We start from the raw sequence: 15,436 nt of genomic DNA, 5'->3' as shown, positions 1-15,436 counted from the left end.
CCTTATCAGCAGAAGCTGATGTCACCCAAGGCTGGCAGCGTCTAAGAGGCCCTGGCTCTGCATCTAGGAGGCCCTGGATGGCCATGTTTTGATTCTGGCAGGTGGTGCAAGGAGGGGAGGGAGTTGGTGGGTGAGAAGCCTGGGCCTGTTCTCTTTGGGCCACCCTGCCTCTGAAGCAGTGCATAGAAGCCCCCGGGCGAAGCCATTTATCCACCCTGCAGCCCCATGTCCCCGCAGCCCCGCAGCCCCACGTCCCCAAATGGCCATGATCAGGGACGTTGAGGCTGTGGCCCCTCAGTGTGGGGCTGGGCCTGGCCTGAGCCCTGCTGTATGACAGCCGGGGCCCCGGCAGTTGGACTTCCATCCTGAGCAGGAGGTGCTCCGGAGGTTCTAGGGGGAGGGTGCAGGGGGGCAGCCAATGGCCCCTGAGGCCCGTCCTGGACCCCTGCCACCCCACAGTACCCTGTGCACCCCACAGCACTCTGCAGGCAGAGATGCTGAGGCACAGGCCTCCTGCTACACAGGGAGGCGGCAGTGAGGGGGCAGCTGAGTCAGGCCTGTTGTGGGCACTGCACTGAGAACCCACAGGGCTCTGAATGTGCTCACAAAGGGGATCTGCAGAATGACTCCCTTGGAGAGGGCAGGAGCCGTGGGACACTGCCCCTCCCTCCTCTGAGATCCCCTCGGGGTGGGGGCCACCTGAGACCTCCCCACCGGCTGGCCAGGGTCCAAGCAGGGCTCAGAACCTGGGGCCCTCGGCCAGGCCTGCCTACTGTGATCCCCACAGCCACAGACGCAATGGCCCCAGGTAGGAGAAGATGCAGGGAGCCCCCGCCACCTCCTCAGCATCACCCGTGGCCATGGGGCCACATCAAGCTGTCCAGCCCAGCTGGGGAGGGGGTTCGGAGTCAGCGGCCCCCAAGACCCCGGCCCAGCATATGACGTGAGAGAAAGTGCACACCTGCCCTGTGCATGACCGGCCCCCATCGCTGCTGCAGCCCAGGACCTGGGGAGGAGGGGCTCGGCAGGGCTGCCACAGGCTGGACACCGGGCCTTGCTGCCTCCAGGTGGAGGGACCACGAAACTTCATGAAGCTCCGTGTCACCAAGGACCATCACTGAGGGCAGAGGCGCCCCCGTGTCTGTGTTTCATGTCAGACATCAAACTCCTGGAAAACGGCAGCTCGAAGGCCTCCTACTCCTGCGTGGGACAAGGGCTCTGGTGGTCGCCCACCCCGGCCCCAGGTCTCCACCTCCACACCCCCTCCTCCCCTCGGAGAGCCCAGGGCCGAATCCCCACACCCAGCCCCTTTCCCCTGGGCTTCCCCACTGCTTATGGGTCCCGCCAAGCCTCGAGCCCCCCAGGAGGGCCTTGGTAACAGGGCTCAGGGCCGCCTGTCTGAGCTGCTCCCCTGGAAGGTGGCGTGGCAGCCCTCGGCTCCTCCTGGGCAAACCCAAGGCCGGCGACCGATTCACGCCCCAGGTGACCCTGACAGCGCCAGCTCCAGCAGCACATCTCACCAGGAGGGCCGCCTCTGTTTAGAAAAACCGGAAAGTGCGTGAGCGAATTCTACACCCCCAGAGTCTTCTTGAGTAGAAGTGGCCACGGCTCCCAGGTGGCTCAGATGGGGTTGGCGTGAGCTAGTTATTGATGGAAATGTGACTTGGTGGGAAGGTTCCGGAAGGGGCAGTGAGGCGAGGTGGGGCAGGAATGAGGAGATGACACCACAGAAATTCAAAAACCCCAAGCAGTGGCTCCCCACCTGTGCTTCTCGTACTCCCAGGGTCCCCGCACACTGGAGCGGGTCCCCTCCCCACCAGCTCAAAGTCCGAGACAGGCGGGGTGGTGGCCGGGAGGCCGCTGCGGGGAGGGGCTGACCAGGGTCTGGGGTGCACAGATTTCCCTTTGGGAATAAAAGTCACGGTGGGAAGTTTGAAGAAGAGGGAGGTGAGCGCCACGCTCCTGGGTGCTCCATGGACGGGCGTCCTGTTAAGCCAGGGCTTGGGCTGGGTGAGCCTGAGGCACAGAGGCAGCGAAGGCAGGATTTGCTAGAGTTAGGAAGGTCCTTCCACCCCCTCCTCCATGTGTCTGGCCTGCCATCCTTCTGACCTAGAGAGACACAGAGAAGGAGAGACAGAGACAGACAGACGGAGAGACAGAGATGGAGAGACAGAGGCAGACAGACAGAGATGGAGAAGCAGAGAGAGACAGAGACAGAGATGGAGAGACAGAGAGACAGAGATGGAGAGAGAGACAGAGATGGAGAGACAGAGAGAGACAGAGATAGACAGAGAGAGATAGTGATGGAGAGACAGACAGACAGAGATGGAGAGACAGAGAGAGATAGTGATGGAGAGACAGACAGACAGAGATGGAGAGACAGAGAGAGATAGTGATGGAGAGACAGACAGACAGAGATAGAGAGACAGAGAGAGATAGTGATGGAGAGACAGACAGACAGAGATGGAGAGACAGAGAGAGATAGTGATGGAGAGACAGACAGACAGAGATGGAGAGACAGAGAGAGATAGTGATGGAGAGACAGACAGACAGAGATAGAGAGACAGAGAGAGATAGTGATGGAGAGACAGACAGACAGAGATAGAGAGACAGAGAGAGATAGTGATGGAGAGACAGACAGACAGAGATGGAGAGACAGAGAGAGACAGAAGCAGACATGGAGAGACAGAGACAGGCAGAAAGAGGATGGAGAGACAGAGAGAGAGAGACAGACAGAGATGGAGAGACAGAGGCAGACAGACAGAGACAGAGATGGAGATGCAGAGAGAGACAGAAGCAGAGATGGAGAGACAGAGAGAGACAGACAGACAGAGAGAGACACAAGACATCAGTGGTCTGGGTCTGTGTCCGTGGTTGGATCTTGGGCTGCAGGTGACCATCGAGGACTGAGCTGTGAGGGAGACGGGGTCGGAGCTGGGCCAGCCGGGAGGGGCAGGGCACGCTGGAGCGGAAGGCAGCCGGTGGATCCCCACATATGTGAGCTGTTCCATTTTTCTGTCACAGAGAAGGGCAGAGACGATCTCACTCCCGTGGCTCGGACTTTGTCAGGGAACCAAGAAATGCAGCAGGAGGAGTGTGGTCTCCTTCCTTATCACGACTGACATGGAAAAATCACAAGGCAGGCAGCCTCCCTGTGGCAGAGGCCCGAGGCAGGTGCTGCTCAACCCCTGGACAGCAGCACCCATACGGGGACAGTGGAAAGAGAAAAGGAAGAGAGTCCAGGGGGTGGGCTGTGAGGATCAGGGGCTGGGGCCCCATGCCATGGGCTGGTCTCCCTCCATGGATATGCCAGGGTACCCTCTTCACCTGCCATCCTCATCATAGGTGGTGTTGGTCATCTGTGACCTTCCTGGTATCTACCCCCCCCCACAACCCCATGCACCACCTGCTGCAGCCCTGGTGGCCGCAGGAATGGCTGCGTGGGTGAGCGTGGGCAGCAGGTACAGGAGACCCGCACACGTACAGAGGGCGTCAGGAAGGGACGGCGTCAGGGGCCGCTTGCGTAGCCTCGGTTCTTGCTGGGACCTGGACTGGAGCAGGCTTTGGGGCGACCACACTTCCCAATAGGAAATTCACCCTGAGAGCATGTGGGCCAAGAGGCAGCCAGGAGACCCGGGGCCGTCTGGGGTGGGTTTGGCTGGTCCAGGGCTCTGCAGAGTCTGGGGCTGGGCTGCTGCTGCTGCTGTGGGCAGGGCTGGGGGATCAGGTCCCTGAGCTCCTGCAGTGACTTCTTCTTTCTGCTTTAATCCACAGCAAGGTGCACAAACTCCAGCTGTGGGTGAATGGATCCCTGCCCCTGTCCACACCTGCTGCTCTGGGCCAGCGGCCTTTTCCACCAGAGGGGACGGGGTCTTGCTCCAAGGATGGCCCTCCCAGTGCAGTCCCCAGTCCGTTGGGCCAGAGGCCTCAAGGAAGTGCTGGTTAAAGATGGCTGGTCCAGGGCCCGGCCTTGGTCAGAACATCCAGGTGGGAAGACCCTACTCTCTCTACCCAGGTGTGCAGGGCTCACCGGGCAGGTGGGGACCCTCCAGAAACTCCCACTGAGGTCTCTCTCTACCCAGGCGTGCAGGGCTCACCGGGCAGGTGGGGACCCTCCCAGAAGCTCCCACTGAGGCCTCGGGAAAAGCCACAGCCTCCTCCCACCCCAGATGCCTCCTCCCACCCCAGATGGCATGAAACTGGCACCCAGTCTTGGTGCCCCGTTCCTTACCTCCAGTCACCCCTTCTGTCTGCCCCCTGCACACACAGCCCTGCACACATATACACTTGCGCACTCACACACCCCCGCACACACACCCCTGAACTCACACTTGTACACACACATCTGCACTCACACCTGCACACACTCTTGCACACACCCTGCACTCACACATCTGCATTCACACTCCTGACCTCACACTTGCACACACACCTGCACACACGTGTGTACACTCACACACTTACACATGCACACCCCTGCACTCACCCCCTCCACTCACACACACCTGCATACACACCCCTGCACACACACCCCTGCACACACACCCCTGCACTCACACTCCTGGCTTCACACTTGCACAGACACATCTGCACTCACACCTGCACACACATATACACACACACCAGCACTCACACACTTGCACACACCTTGAATTCACACCCATGCACTCACTCCTGACCTCACACTTGCACACACATCTGAACACACACATGCACACTCACACACACACATGCACACCCTGCACTCACACACATCTGCATACACACATCCCTCCACTCACACACCTGGATACACACAACCCTGCACTCACACATACCTGCACACGCACACCCCTGCACTCACACACACCTGCGCACACACACCCCTGCACTCACACACACTTGCACACTCACTCCTGCACACAGATCTCAGGCCAGCACCTGGCCACCAGGGAGGTTGGGAAGTAGAGGAAGGTGCCCAGAGGCAGAAATCATAGACCCAGGGCAGCAGCTGGGCCCTGGAAGGTCCACAGGGAGTGCTAGGACCCCCTAAGGCCCAACCAAACAGGCAAACTTGAGGTTGAGTGTGGCTGCTGTTGAGTGACATCCTGCACCCAGAAGGAGGAAGAGGGATGGAGGCCAGAAGCTGCCACCCTGCACTGAGCCCTGCCCGGCCCTGGCCCCTTCTGGAACCTGCATGCGGGTGCAGGGTGGGGCCTTCCCAGGGCGCAGGGGCTGTGGGTGGGGTGCGAGATGCTGTATTGGTCCCTGGCCCCTTGACTCAGGCACGGCCAGCTCAGCGTTGGAGGGTGTGCGGGAGCCCAGACTGAGTCAGCCATGGGTGGCAGCTGCTCCGTCTTCCAGCACACAGGGGACGGCCGAGGTCTCCTCAGGCCCACCTGCGGCCAGGGGTGGGGAATGACACTTCATCTTCTAGCCTGGCCGTTCCCAAGGCTGACCTGAGAGAGCTGCCTCACCCTGGCCTGCTGATGGAAGCCTCCAGAAAGACGCTGCAAATCAGGCCAGGCCCTCCCCAGCCTGGGCTTTGGAGCCTCCCCGATGGGCTGGGGGCATTTCATGCAAACCTAACCGGACCCTTGGCAGGACCTTTGGCCGGAAGCTGACTTCACAGTGAGCTTATGAGGGGCAGGCACTCAACTAAGCTCTTTCCTTTATTACCTGACTCCGTCCTCAGAGCACCCTGCACAGGCCGTGTCATCCCTGCCCCCTCTCCATCTTTGGAGAGAAAACAAGCTCAGTGGGTTGAACTTGGGACTACCCACATCCCGTGGTGGGCGGGGGTGCATCACTCCTAGAGTTAACCCTGCAGCACCAGCCCAGAGTAGCCCCCTAGTGTCTATCTAAGAACCCTGGGGCCAAGCCAGTGGTCACCCTGAGGCCAGCGGTACTCCTCAAACCAGACCCCAGACTCCCTGTAAGCTGGAACCTACGGGGGCCGGGCAGCCTCTCAGCCCCATGCAGCCCCAGGCAGGAGGAGGGAGGGCGGAGGTGGGGTGGGGTACAGAGGCAGGCACCACATTCGAGGGCTGGCAGGCATCTCTGTAGCTGCAGCAGGGAAGGAGGGAGTGGGGAAGGGGCAGACCACAGGGGCTTTGTGGCCTGGAGATCCGCACTTAATCCAGATGGCAAACGAGGACCCAAGGCGGGTGAGCAGGGAGCACCTGACCTCACCCCACGCTGGCCTCTGGACACGCGAGGGCAGGAGGATGGGGCAGGAGAGAGGCTCATGGCCTGGGCTGGGAGTGGCTCCAGCGTTGGAGAGAGGGAGCTGGTGGGAGACGTTTGCAGTAAGCAGGAACAAAGGGCAGATGCCCCGTGAGGGCTCAGTGCCCAGCGCGTGCCGAGTGCCATCCCAGGGCTGGTCTGCGTCACTCCTCCACCCTCCCCACACCCAGGCAGGCCCCACCCCCTCCACCCTCCCCACATCCAGGCAGGCTCACCATGAGCAGGAGATGAATAGGGATGTGAGAGTGATCCTGGCATTCGTGGCTCCAGCAGCCGGTGGACAAATACACTGGGGGCCAGGGGGCCTGCGGAGGAGGGACTGCAGGCCTGAATGAGCCCATATCCTCCTCTGCCCTCTTCCCAGCCCCCCTCAGGCCACAGGCCTCATCCCAGAATCCAGGACAGACGTGCAATGCAGTTAAACTGCCCCGACAGCCACGCCACACCCAGTCCAAACCACAGCTTCCCATCACTTTAGACGCCAGGCGGTGCCAGGGAGGCGGCGTCATTCCTGGGGTAGGCTTGCGGAACTTGGAACTTTTAGGTGGCGGGTGGGAAGGTGGGGTGGGTCTGGGCAGCACAGAGGAGGGAGCTGGTTGGGGGCAGTCTCCCTTCCCCGGAGTCATGGCGCTGGAGAAAGGCCCTCTCCTGCTGCTGGCCCTCGGCCTGGGCCTGGCAGGTGCCCAGAAGGCTCTGGAAGAAGTGCCGGTACAGCCGGACTTTGATGCACAGAAGGTAAGTGTCATGGGTCCAGTCCCCAGACTCAGGCTTGGAACACGGGCTGGGGATGACACGAGTGTCACATTGAGGAGGTGCAGGGGGTGGGGGCAGGTGGGCGGGGACTGGGGTTTGGGCCCTGCCTGACCCTGCAGCAGCTCTGAAGGGTGAGCTGCACCTGAGCCTGGGTCCAACCGAGGCAGGAACGGGCTCTGTCCTCCCGCACAGCCGGAACCAGCGGCCACTGATTTACCTCGGGGCGCTTCCCTCTCTCCTGGCTGTGGAAGCCGCAGCACAACAGCAGTCTCAGGAGAAGGCTGCAGGGCGGCGTCCAGTGAAGCAGAGCACCCAGACGCTGGGCCCAGGCAGGGAGCAGGGGAAGGGTTCACCCTGGGTGACACGAAGAGGCCAGCCCCGGGTGCAGGGAGGGTCCCAGTTCCTCCTCCCTGTGTGGCCCCTGGGGTCCTGGTGCTGCTGGTGGGAGTGCAGGGATGGAGGGACGCCCAGCACAGAGCCAGACCCTCCCTTCTACCCTCCCTGGCCAGGGGAACAGAGCTTGGATCAGGCAGAGGCAGGGGTGTGGGGCTGAGGGAAGTGAGGGTAGCAAGTGGGGAAGGGGATTGGACAGAGATCTGAGAGAAGGGGACGGGAGGTGACTCTTCCCAAGAAGGAAGCACGGCTTATCCTCCACCTGGACCCACAGATGGGCATTTGCCAATATAGACTGGGAAGAGGGAACGTTTGCCAGTGCAGCCCCCTGGGAGGGGCACGACCTCCTGGTGACCATGCTCAGTGCCAGAGCTGGGGCCTGAGAGCTCAGAGGGTGGCCCACTGGTGCCCACAGCCGGGCACTAGCCGGCCTCTCCCGCCCCAGCCTGCACCCCTGCAGGTGGAGGGGGTGCCACACGGCCAGGCACTAGCCTTCTCCTGCCCCAGCCCGTACCCCTGCAGGTGGTGGGGTGCCACACGGCTGGGCACTAGCCGGCCTCTCCCATCCCAGCCCGCACCCCTGCAGGTGGACGGGGTGCCACACGGCCAGGCACTAGCCCTCTCCTGCCCCAGCCCGTACCCCTGCAGGTGGTGGGGTGCCACACGACTGGGCACTAGCCAGCCTTTCCCGCCCTGGCCCGCACCCCTGCAGGTGGAGGGGCGCTGGCTCACTCTGCAGCTGTCAGCCAGCCACGCAAACCTGGTCTCTCCGGCCGACCCTCTGAGGCTTGCTCTCCACTCCATCCAGACCAGGCACGGTGGGGACGTGGACTTCGTGCTGTTCTGGAAGTAAGCATGGCTCCTGCCACCCCTCTCAGATGCTCACTCTCAGACCCAGGGACCCCCAAGGGACAGTGACAGTGTTCCGAGGCAGAGGAACACATCACACCAAGCTGAGGCCCAAGACCCCGCTCCAAGAGGGGCAAGCTCGGAAGCTGCCAGAGGCAGGCGGGCAGGAAACACCAGCCCAGCCCTGGAGGCCACGTCCAGTCCCAGCAGACATGCCCACTGGGCCACGGGCCTGTGTTCCAGCTGTGAAGGAAGCCCGGGTCTGGCGTTTTAAATGTGCCATCTCCAGTGTTTGAAAGTTGCCTAATTCCCAACAACCCTCTCCCAAGGACCACAGCCACCCGGGTCCACGCCCCTTTCGGCCCCGATGTAAGTCAGGGAATCCTAAGGAGAGCTGCGCTGTCAGCAAAAGAAAATCAGCCCTGGGGACAAGCTGTGCTGAGCCCAGTGACACCGACAACAAGCTCACATTGTTCCACCTGCACCCACAGCTCTGAAGGCCGTGAGACCCACATCCTAGTAGCCACTCAGTCACAGACACACTGTGCGGGGGCCCGCAGAGTCCCGGGGGTTGGCGGGTACCCACCCCAAATGAGAAACTGAAGACCTCAGAGCAAAGGGCATGGGGGTGAGGGGGGCTCTGTCTACACACAGAGGCAGGAGCATGGGGCTGAGGGGGGCTCTGTCTGTGCACAGAGCCAGAGCAAGTGGGGACAGGCAGGACAGTCAGGGTCCCAGCCCCCAAGACCTGCAGTTCAGAGCCAAGGCCAGACTGGGACCAATCCGCTCCAGGAGGTTTGGTGTCATCCCAGAAATGAGGAGGACCTCACTTCCTCACTCCGACCCCATCCCCAGCACCCCCTGGGCATCGCCGCCTCCTGGCTGCATGACCCTGGTGCCTGTGCCCGGACAAGGCTGACCCAGAGCCTGGGGAGCTGACGCCCCGGGGAGGACAGGAGGGCTCTCAGCTGGTGGCAGCCCCAGTGTCCGCTGGTAGAGAGCCCTGAGAGGGTCACAACATCCTGGGGCAAGACAACAGGACAGAGTTGGAGGCTGACCAGGCCCTGGTTCCCTTCTCCTTTCCCAGGGGAGAAGGGGTGTGTAAAGAAGCAAACATCACCGTCCATCCAACCCAGTTGCAAGGCCAGTACCAAGGCTCCTGTGAGTGCCCCTGTCCGGGATCCAGGCTGGGCTCTGAGTGGGGAGGGGCGAGCAAGGGACGCTCGGACACCCGGCCCTGGCCGCAACACTCAGGAGGGGGCTGTCGGCTTTGGGGAAAGACCAGGTGCTGGAAGGAGGTCGTGCATCCTCTTGGTCGCACTGCACTGTCCACAGGGCATGGGGGGGTCCAGGGCCTGGGGGACAGAGGAGCGAGGCATTGTGTATCACCCGGCCCCGGGGTCTCCCACAGTTGAGGGTGGCAGCATGCACGTACGCTTCGTCAGCACCGACTACAGCAACCTCGTTCTTTACGTGCGCTTTGAGGATGACGAGATCACCAGCCTGTGGGTGCTGCTGGGTAAGTGGCCAGCTCTCCCCAGCGCTGGCCGGTGCAGTGCCCGGGTCCCCAGATAGGAGGGAGGAGCTGCCGGACACTCCCGGGTCTGTGCGGAGACTGGCCGTCCTGTCTGGGAGGTGCCTCCTGTGCAATGTGTTCTGAGGGCGCAGGCAGCCTCGGGCGGACGTGGGGAGGACGTCCCCACGCAGGACGTGCACCGCGGACGTGGGGAGGACGTGCACCGCGGACGTGGGGAGGATGTGCACCGCGGACGTGGGGAGGACGTGCACCGCACGCAGGACGTGCACCGCGGACGTGGGGAGGATGTGCACCGCAGGACGTGGGGAGGACGTGCACCGCACGCAGGACGTGGGGAGGACGTGCACCGCACGCAGGACGTGCACCGCGGACGTGGGGAGGACGTGCACCGCACGCAGGACGTGGGGAGGACGTGCACCGCAGGACGTGGGGAGGACGTGCACCGCAGGACGTGGGGAGGACGTGCACCGCAGGACGTGGGGAGGACGTCCCCACGCAGGACGTGCACCGCGGGTCGGCTACGAGGCGGGCACGGCTCTGGGCGCTGCACTGGGAGCTTGAATTATCAGTGGATGGAACTGAGAAAATGCTTTCCTTGTCTTCCTCCTTATCAAGCAATGTCTCGGGGTCCTGTGGGTCTGAAAGTAAAAGCACCATGGGAGAAGGGCTCGAAGGGCACAGGGGACAGAGTCGGGGACATCGAGAGGCTGCGGTGTCCTGAAGACAAGGTGGAGATAGATGGGCCTGGGGGCATTTCAGGGCGGAAGATCAGCCGGAGCCGAGCCTGGGATGGGGTGGGGGAGCAGGACAGCAGCAGTCGAGAGGCCCCAGGGCTGAGAAGGTCGAGGGGGTGGGAAGGGTGGCGCCAGGCCGGAACTCGGGACCCTCTGGGGATCTCCACTGAGGCGGGCCAGGCCTGACTCCCTCCTTCCAGGGGCACTTTACCTGCCGTGCTCAGAACAGACCTGTGTTTAGAGGAGACAAGGTTGGGGCCACTGCAATCAGAGCTGGCCAGGCCCGGGAGGTCGCAGAGGGGGTGCTGCCGTGGTCCGACGAGCCCCCAGCCCATGGCAACTTAGTGGTGGGGTGATGCCCAGGGCCTCTGCCTCCCCATTGTTCTCCGCAGAGGAAGAGGGCAGAAAAGACAGAGGCTCCAGGCCTCAGTCCCTCACTGTCAGCTCCTCTGATTCCAGCCAGAAGAATGCAGGAGGACCCCAAATGGGTGGGAAGATACTTGGAGTACGTGGAGAAATTCCACCTACAGAAAGTCCCGGTCTTCAACATAGATGGTGAGCACTGCCCCCCAGCCACGTCCCAGAGCCGGACAGGAGGAAGACCCAAGGGTCTGGGGCCTGGTCTTCCCAGCCAGCACCACAGAGGGTGTAGCCCATCCCCACTCCCCTTACGGCCAGGCCTGTGCAGGCTGCTTCAGGGGCTGCCAGATTTCACCAGCCCCACGTGACACAATGATATGGGCCCGATGCCGTGTCCACTCTACAGATGTGGCTCAGAGATGTTCAGTAACAAGGCCAAGTTGCACAGCCAGGAGGAGGAGCTGGAAGGGATCCAGATCTCCTCCCTCCTGAGCCAAGTGCCCAGCCAGCCTCTCCCCTCTCTTGCCTCCCAACACATCATTTGGTCAATCAACAAACACACGGGCCAGGCCTGTTCTGGGAGTTTGGGATTCACTTAGAACAAGACAGATGCATCATCCATCCCTAGTGCAGGTTACATGGTAGCAAGCATTGTAATTACCTGATTTGTTAGAGGCAAGGGCTACAGGGGTGGGAGTGGGGGCTAGAGCAGGGTTTGGGGAGCCTGACCATGCTGTGTGAGTACAGGCAGCCAGGGTGGGTGGCCCTGAGATGGAATGAGGTGAGGAAGGTTCCCTGGAAGAGGGGTCATGCGGATGGAACAGGAGTTGAGCAGAGGAGGGCAGGGATGAGATCCAAGGCTGAGTGGGGCAGTGGTGGGGCCTTGTGGGCCCCCAAGGGAACTGGGTTTCCACAGAGCACAGGGCCCTGGCAGGACACAGCCAACATGGGGAGGCAGAAGGCCAGGTGATGCCACTGAGGGACGGCTGTTTTGTGCTATGTGATTGATTGACTGATTGATTGATTTCAAAATGAATGAGTCAAGTCCTCAGAATCACCAACTGTTTCTTTTCTGCTCCACAGGCCCTTGTCCCCCACCCCGAGCCTAGGTCTGGTGGCTCCGGAGTCTTCCTGCCTGGGCTCCTTACCCCTCTGTTGCCCTCAGCCCCCCTTCCACCTCCTTCACCTTGGTTTGTGGCCTAGACTCTGCCCCAGTTCCCTGCTGGAAGTCCTTTTGCATCTCAGGGACCCAAGGAAGCTCCCCAGCCTGGGGCCCAACCCTGCCTGTCTCCTGGTCCCCTCCCCTGCTGGGAAGGCCTCTTCCTTCTGTGGGTCTCCAGGTCCTACCAACCACCTGTCAACCAACAGCCGAGGGCCAACAGCATGCCCCAGCCTGGTCTGTGGGCTTGGAGCACACACAGGGTGGTGAGGAGGGGGCACATGGCCCCCTGAGCTCCTACCCACAGCGCCAGATGCCTCCAAAACATATACAATGAGTGGAACACTGTAGCCCCAGGCGCCTCCGATGCACCCCCCGAGAGCTGCTGGGGTGGCCCCCAAGTGTCCTTCAGGAACTTGACCCCACGGAGGCTGTTCTCAGACTCCAGCTCCTCTCCACTCAGACCCGCCTCACCTGGGTCTGCTGGGGACCCTCTAGAGAGGCGGCGTCCATGCTCCGTGAGCAAACACATATGTCTCTACCGAGGTCCGAGAACCCTGAGTGAGCCCAGCTCCAGACCCTGCTCCCCGTAGGAGTCCAGCAGGGCCGCCAGGTAAACAAGGACGGCTCTACCTGTGTGGCAGGTGAGACCGGCCAACGCCCACTCCTCCGGGCCCAGGATTCTGAAGGGCAGCACCCGCTTCTGCTCCCGGCGAGCCAGGGCCGCCCATCGGCAGGGCAGGCTCTGAGGAAATTGGGTCAAGGACTTGATACTTGTCGTCTGGAACTCCCAAGACAGGTATGGCCAGAGGCTGCCCCGAAAACGCCTCCAGTGAGGCCTTCTCCCCCTTCTCCCCCTTCTCCCCCTTCTCCCCCTTCTCCCCCTTCTCCCCCTTCTCCCCCACATGGGATAAACACAACGGAATGAAACCCAGAGCTGGTGGTGAAGCTGATGATGAAGCCCCACAGTTCTCCTGAAAATCAACAAGTCCGGCTGGAAAAACACAAGGAAAAACGACACTCACAAAGCACACATGTAACAAGAGGTTTATGGAATTTGTAAGATCATAAAAAATAGCTTTTTCTGGGGCCCTAAAATGACCGGGATAAATAGCGACGCGAGAGTGCTGCGTCTCTCTCAGCATCGTTGAGTTGGTAACCTCAGGTTCACCCACACACTTCAGCAATTCCATTATTCTTCCAGTGGGATTTTTCCCCAAACTGCAGATCTGTATCTAAAATTTACATGAAGGAATAAAAGTTTGGAAACATTTTTAAAAGAAGCATCATGCAGATGGCTGTACCATTCTATCCTAATATCAAACAGCAGTGATGAGAAGCGTGTGACATTAGCTCAGGGCAAAAGAACAGCAAGAAACTGGGTATCGAGTCAAGGAATGAACCCGAATGTATACAACAACTTCAGAGATGGTACAAATGGCCTGTCCTAAAAAAGCATTATTTATTCAATAAATAGTGTTGAGGGAAATGGGCAAGACAGATTGGGGGAAATAAGATTGGCTATCTCACCTACACATTATCTTAAAATTCGTTCCTGATCAATTCTGAAAAAAAGGAAGGAAATCTTGAAACTTCTTTCTATAACTTGCGGATGGGGTGCCTACACGGACAGTATCAACACCAGGGGAAAGGTTGAGAGCTTTAAACTTGGCATATCAAAGACATCATCAACACTATCAAAATGGAAAGAACAATCTGAAATTAACATTTGCAGCAAAAGTGACGAAGGGTTCATATCACATATGTAAATACATATGTAAATCAGAACTCCTTGAAGGGCCAGGCGTGGTGGCTCATGCCTGTAATCCCATCACTGTGGAAGGCTGGGGGCCAAACGATGGCTTGAGCCCAGGAGTTTGAGACCAGCCTGGGCAATACAGCAAGACCCTGTCTCTAAAAAAAAAAAAAAAAAAAAAAAAAAAAACTTAAAAAAAAGCAGTCCCAAATTAAAAAAATAACAAGAAAAAAAATAGCTGTGCATTGTGATATACATCTGTAGTTGCAGCTACTTGGAAGGCTAAGGCTGGCAGATCCCTCGAGCTCAGGAGTTTGAGGCTACAGTAAGCCATGATATCACACCACTGCACTCCAGCTTGGGCAACAGAGTGAGATCCTGTCTCTGAAAGTAAAAAGAAAAAAAGCACTGAGCAAAAGATAAGAAAGGCTATTTGCATAGATCAAAAGGCTGATTCAAAGGTTTGACTTCGGCCAGGTGCAGTGGCTCATGCCTGTAATCCCAGCACTTTGGGAGGCCGAGGCGGGGAGATCACGAGGTCAGGAGATCGAGACCATCCTGGTTTACACGGTGAAATCCCGTCTCTACTAAAAATACAAAGATTAGCTGGCGGTGGTGGTGCACACCGATAGTCCCAGCTACTCAGGAGGCTGAGGCAGGAGAATGGCGTAAACCCGGGAGGCGGAGCTTGCAGTGAGCCGAGTCTGGACTCCAGTCTGGGTGATAGAGCAAGACTCCGTCTCGGAAAAAAAAAAAAGGTTTGACTTCATAAGTAATCAAATAAAAAAGAGAGGCCATTTATTATTGCTCATCAAATTGGCAAAATTGAACTACTTCTAGAAAGCAGTTTAGCACCCACCGGGAGGGAGGCACACGCTGGCTGGTGGGGACAGACGCTGGCTTTTCTGAGTGACCGGGTTTCTAAGCCTCCTAAGCAGGCTTGCCCTGGCACCTGGAAATTCTAAACATTCGCAAGCTTACCTGGTGTTCTGCCGTGCAAATCAAGAAATTTACAATGCTTTAATACTGACTCCATAATTTTTAAAACTAAAACTTCAGAAGCCTTCTCAGTAAGTCTTCTAGCCTCATGCATAAATTGGCAGGAAAAATAAAAGAAGTTTTGTTTAGTTCAGTACACCCCACCCTTTCCAGATCCGGCCCAAGTGATTACTAAAACTGTATATATAGGGTTTGTGGCTAATGTAATATCTATTTTCACCCTTTTGAAACTTTCATAGTTTTTTTTTTTTTTTTTTAAATATGACAGCTACTGTGTGAGATTCAAGAATAAGTTGCCGAAAAGATCACCTTCTCTTAGTCAAAGGAGACAGCAGCAAAAAAGAGGGAGGGTGAGCTAAGCCTTGACAGATAGGTTCTTTAAGATGGTCCCCGTCATGAACAGGGTATGAGGGGGAGGCCGGGTGACATAACGAAGGGGACCCTGAGGTGGTAGCCCCAGGTGTAATTCTGAACCCAGGGAAGCTTTCCTCAGCCTCGTCTTCCATCCCAGGAAACAGTGGTCAGCGCTCCTTGCAATCCGGTGTTTGAACTGCCATTATTTTTGGGACACCTACTGGATTAGTTTGCTCAGGCCACTAAGTTAGTGTCCACACATACATGTACATAAGCTAGTCTCCCAAACAAGGGAACATGTGTGACATCCACTTGCC

The 15,436-nt window shown here is 58.9% G+C and overlaps 1 protein-coding gene and 1 long non-coding RNA gene across 3 annotated transcripts; both read left to right on the top strand.

The window, feature by feature from the left end:
• The first annotated feature begins 3,024 nt into the window (after positions 1–3,024).
• LOC141408710 (uncharacterized) lies at positions 3,025–4,711 on the top strand. The gene is made up of 2 exons (XR_012425007.1): positions 3,025–3,174; positions 3,775–4,711. It is a non-coding gene; the product is annotated as an uncharacterized lncRNA (long non-coding RNA).
• Positions 4,712–6,729: 2,018 nt separating this feature from the next.
• Positions 6,730–13,602, top strand: LOC102122694 (lipocalin 1-like). Of its 2 annotated transcripts, none has more exons than XM_005580461.4 (6): positions 6,730–6,960; positions 8,084–8,220; positions 9,308–9,381; positions 9,632–9,739; positions 10,951–11,046; positions 11,935–13,602. In XM_005580461.4, exons 1-6 carry the CDS (start codon positions 6,850–6,852, stop codon positions 11,958–11,960), a joined length of 552 nt encoding a protein of 183 aa, XP_005580518.3. In that variant the 5' UTR covers positions 6,730–6,849; the 3' UTR covers positions 11,961–13,602. The 2 variants fall into 2 exon arrangements, with proteins under 2 accessions (XP_005580518.3, XP_065385942.1); XM_065529870.1 differs by having other exon boundaries at positions 10,884–11,046.
• Positions 13,603–15,436: the final 1,834 nt, after the last annotated feature.

Source organism: Macaca fascicularis, chromosome 15 (genome assembly GCF_037993035.2).
Source record: "Macaca fascicularis isolate 582-1 chromosome 15, T2T-MFA8v1.1".
In the NCBI taxonomy this organism is placed as follows: domain Eukaryota; kingdom Metazoa; phylum Chordata; class Mammalia; order Primates; family Cercopithecidae; genus Macaca; species Macaca fascicularis.
Note: the sequence above shows the minus strand (reverse complement) of the source record. Positions and strands in the feature narration are given on the sequence as shown.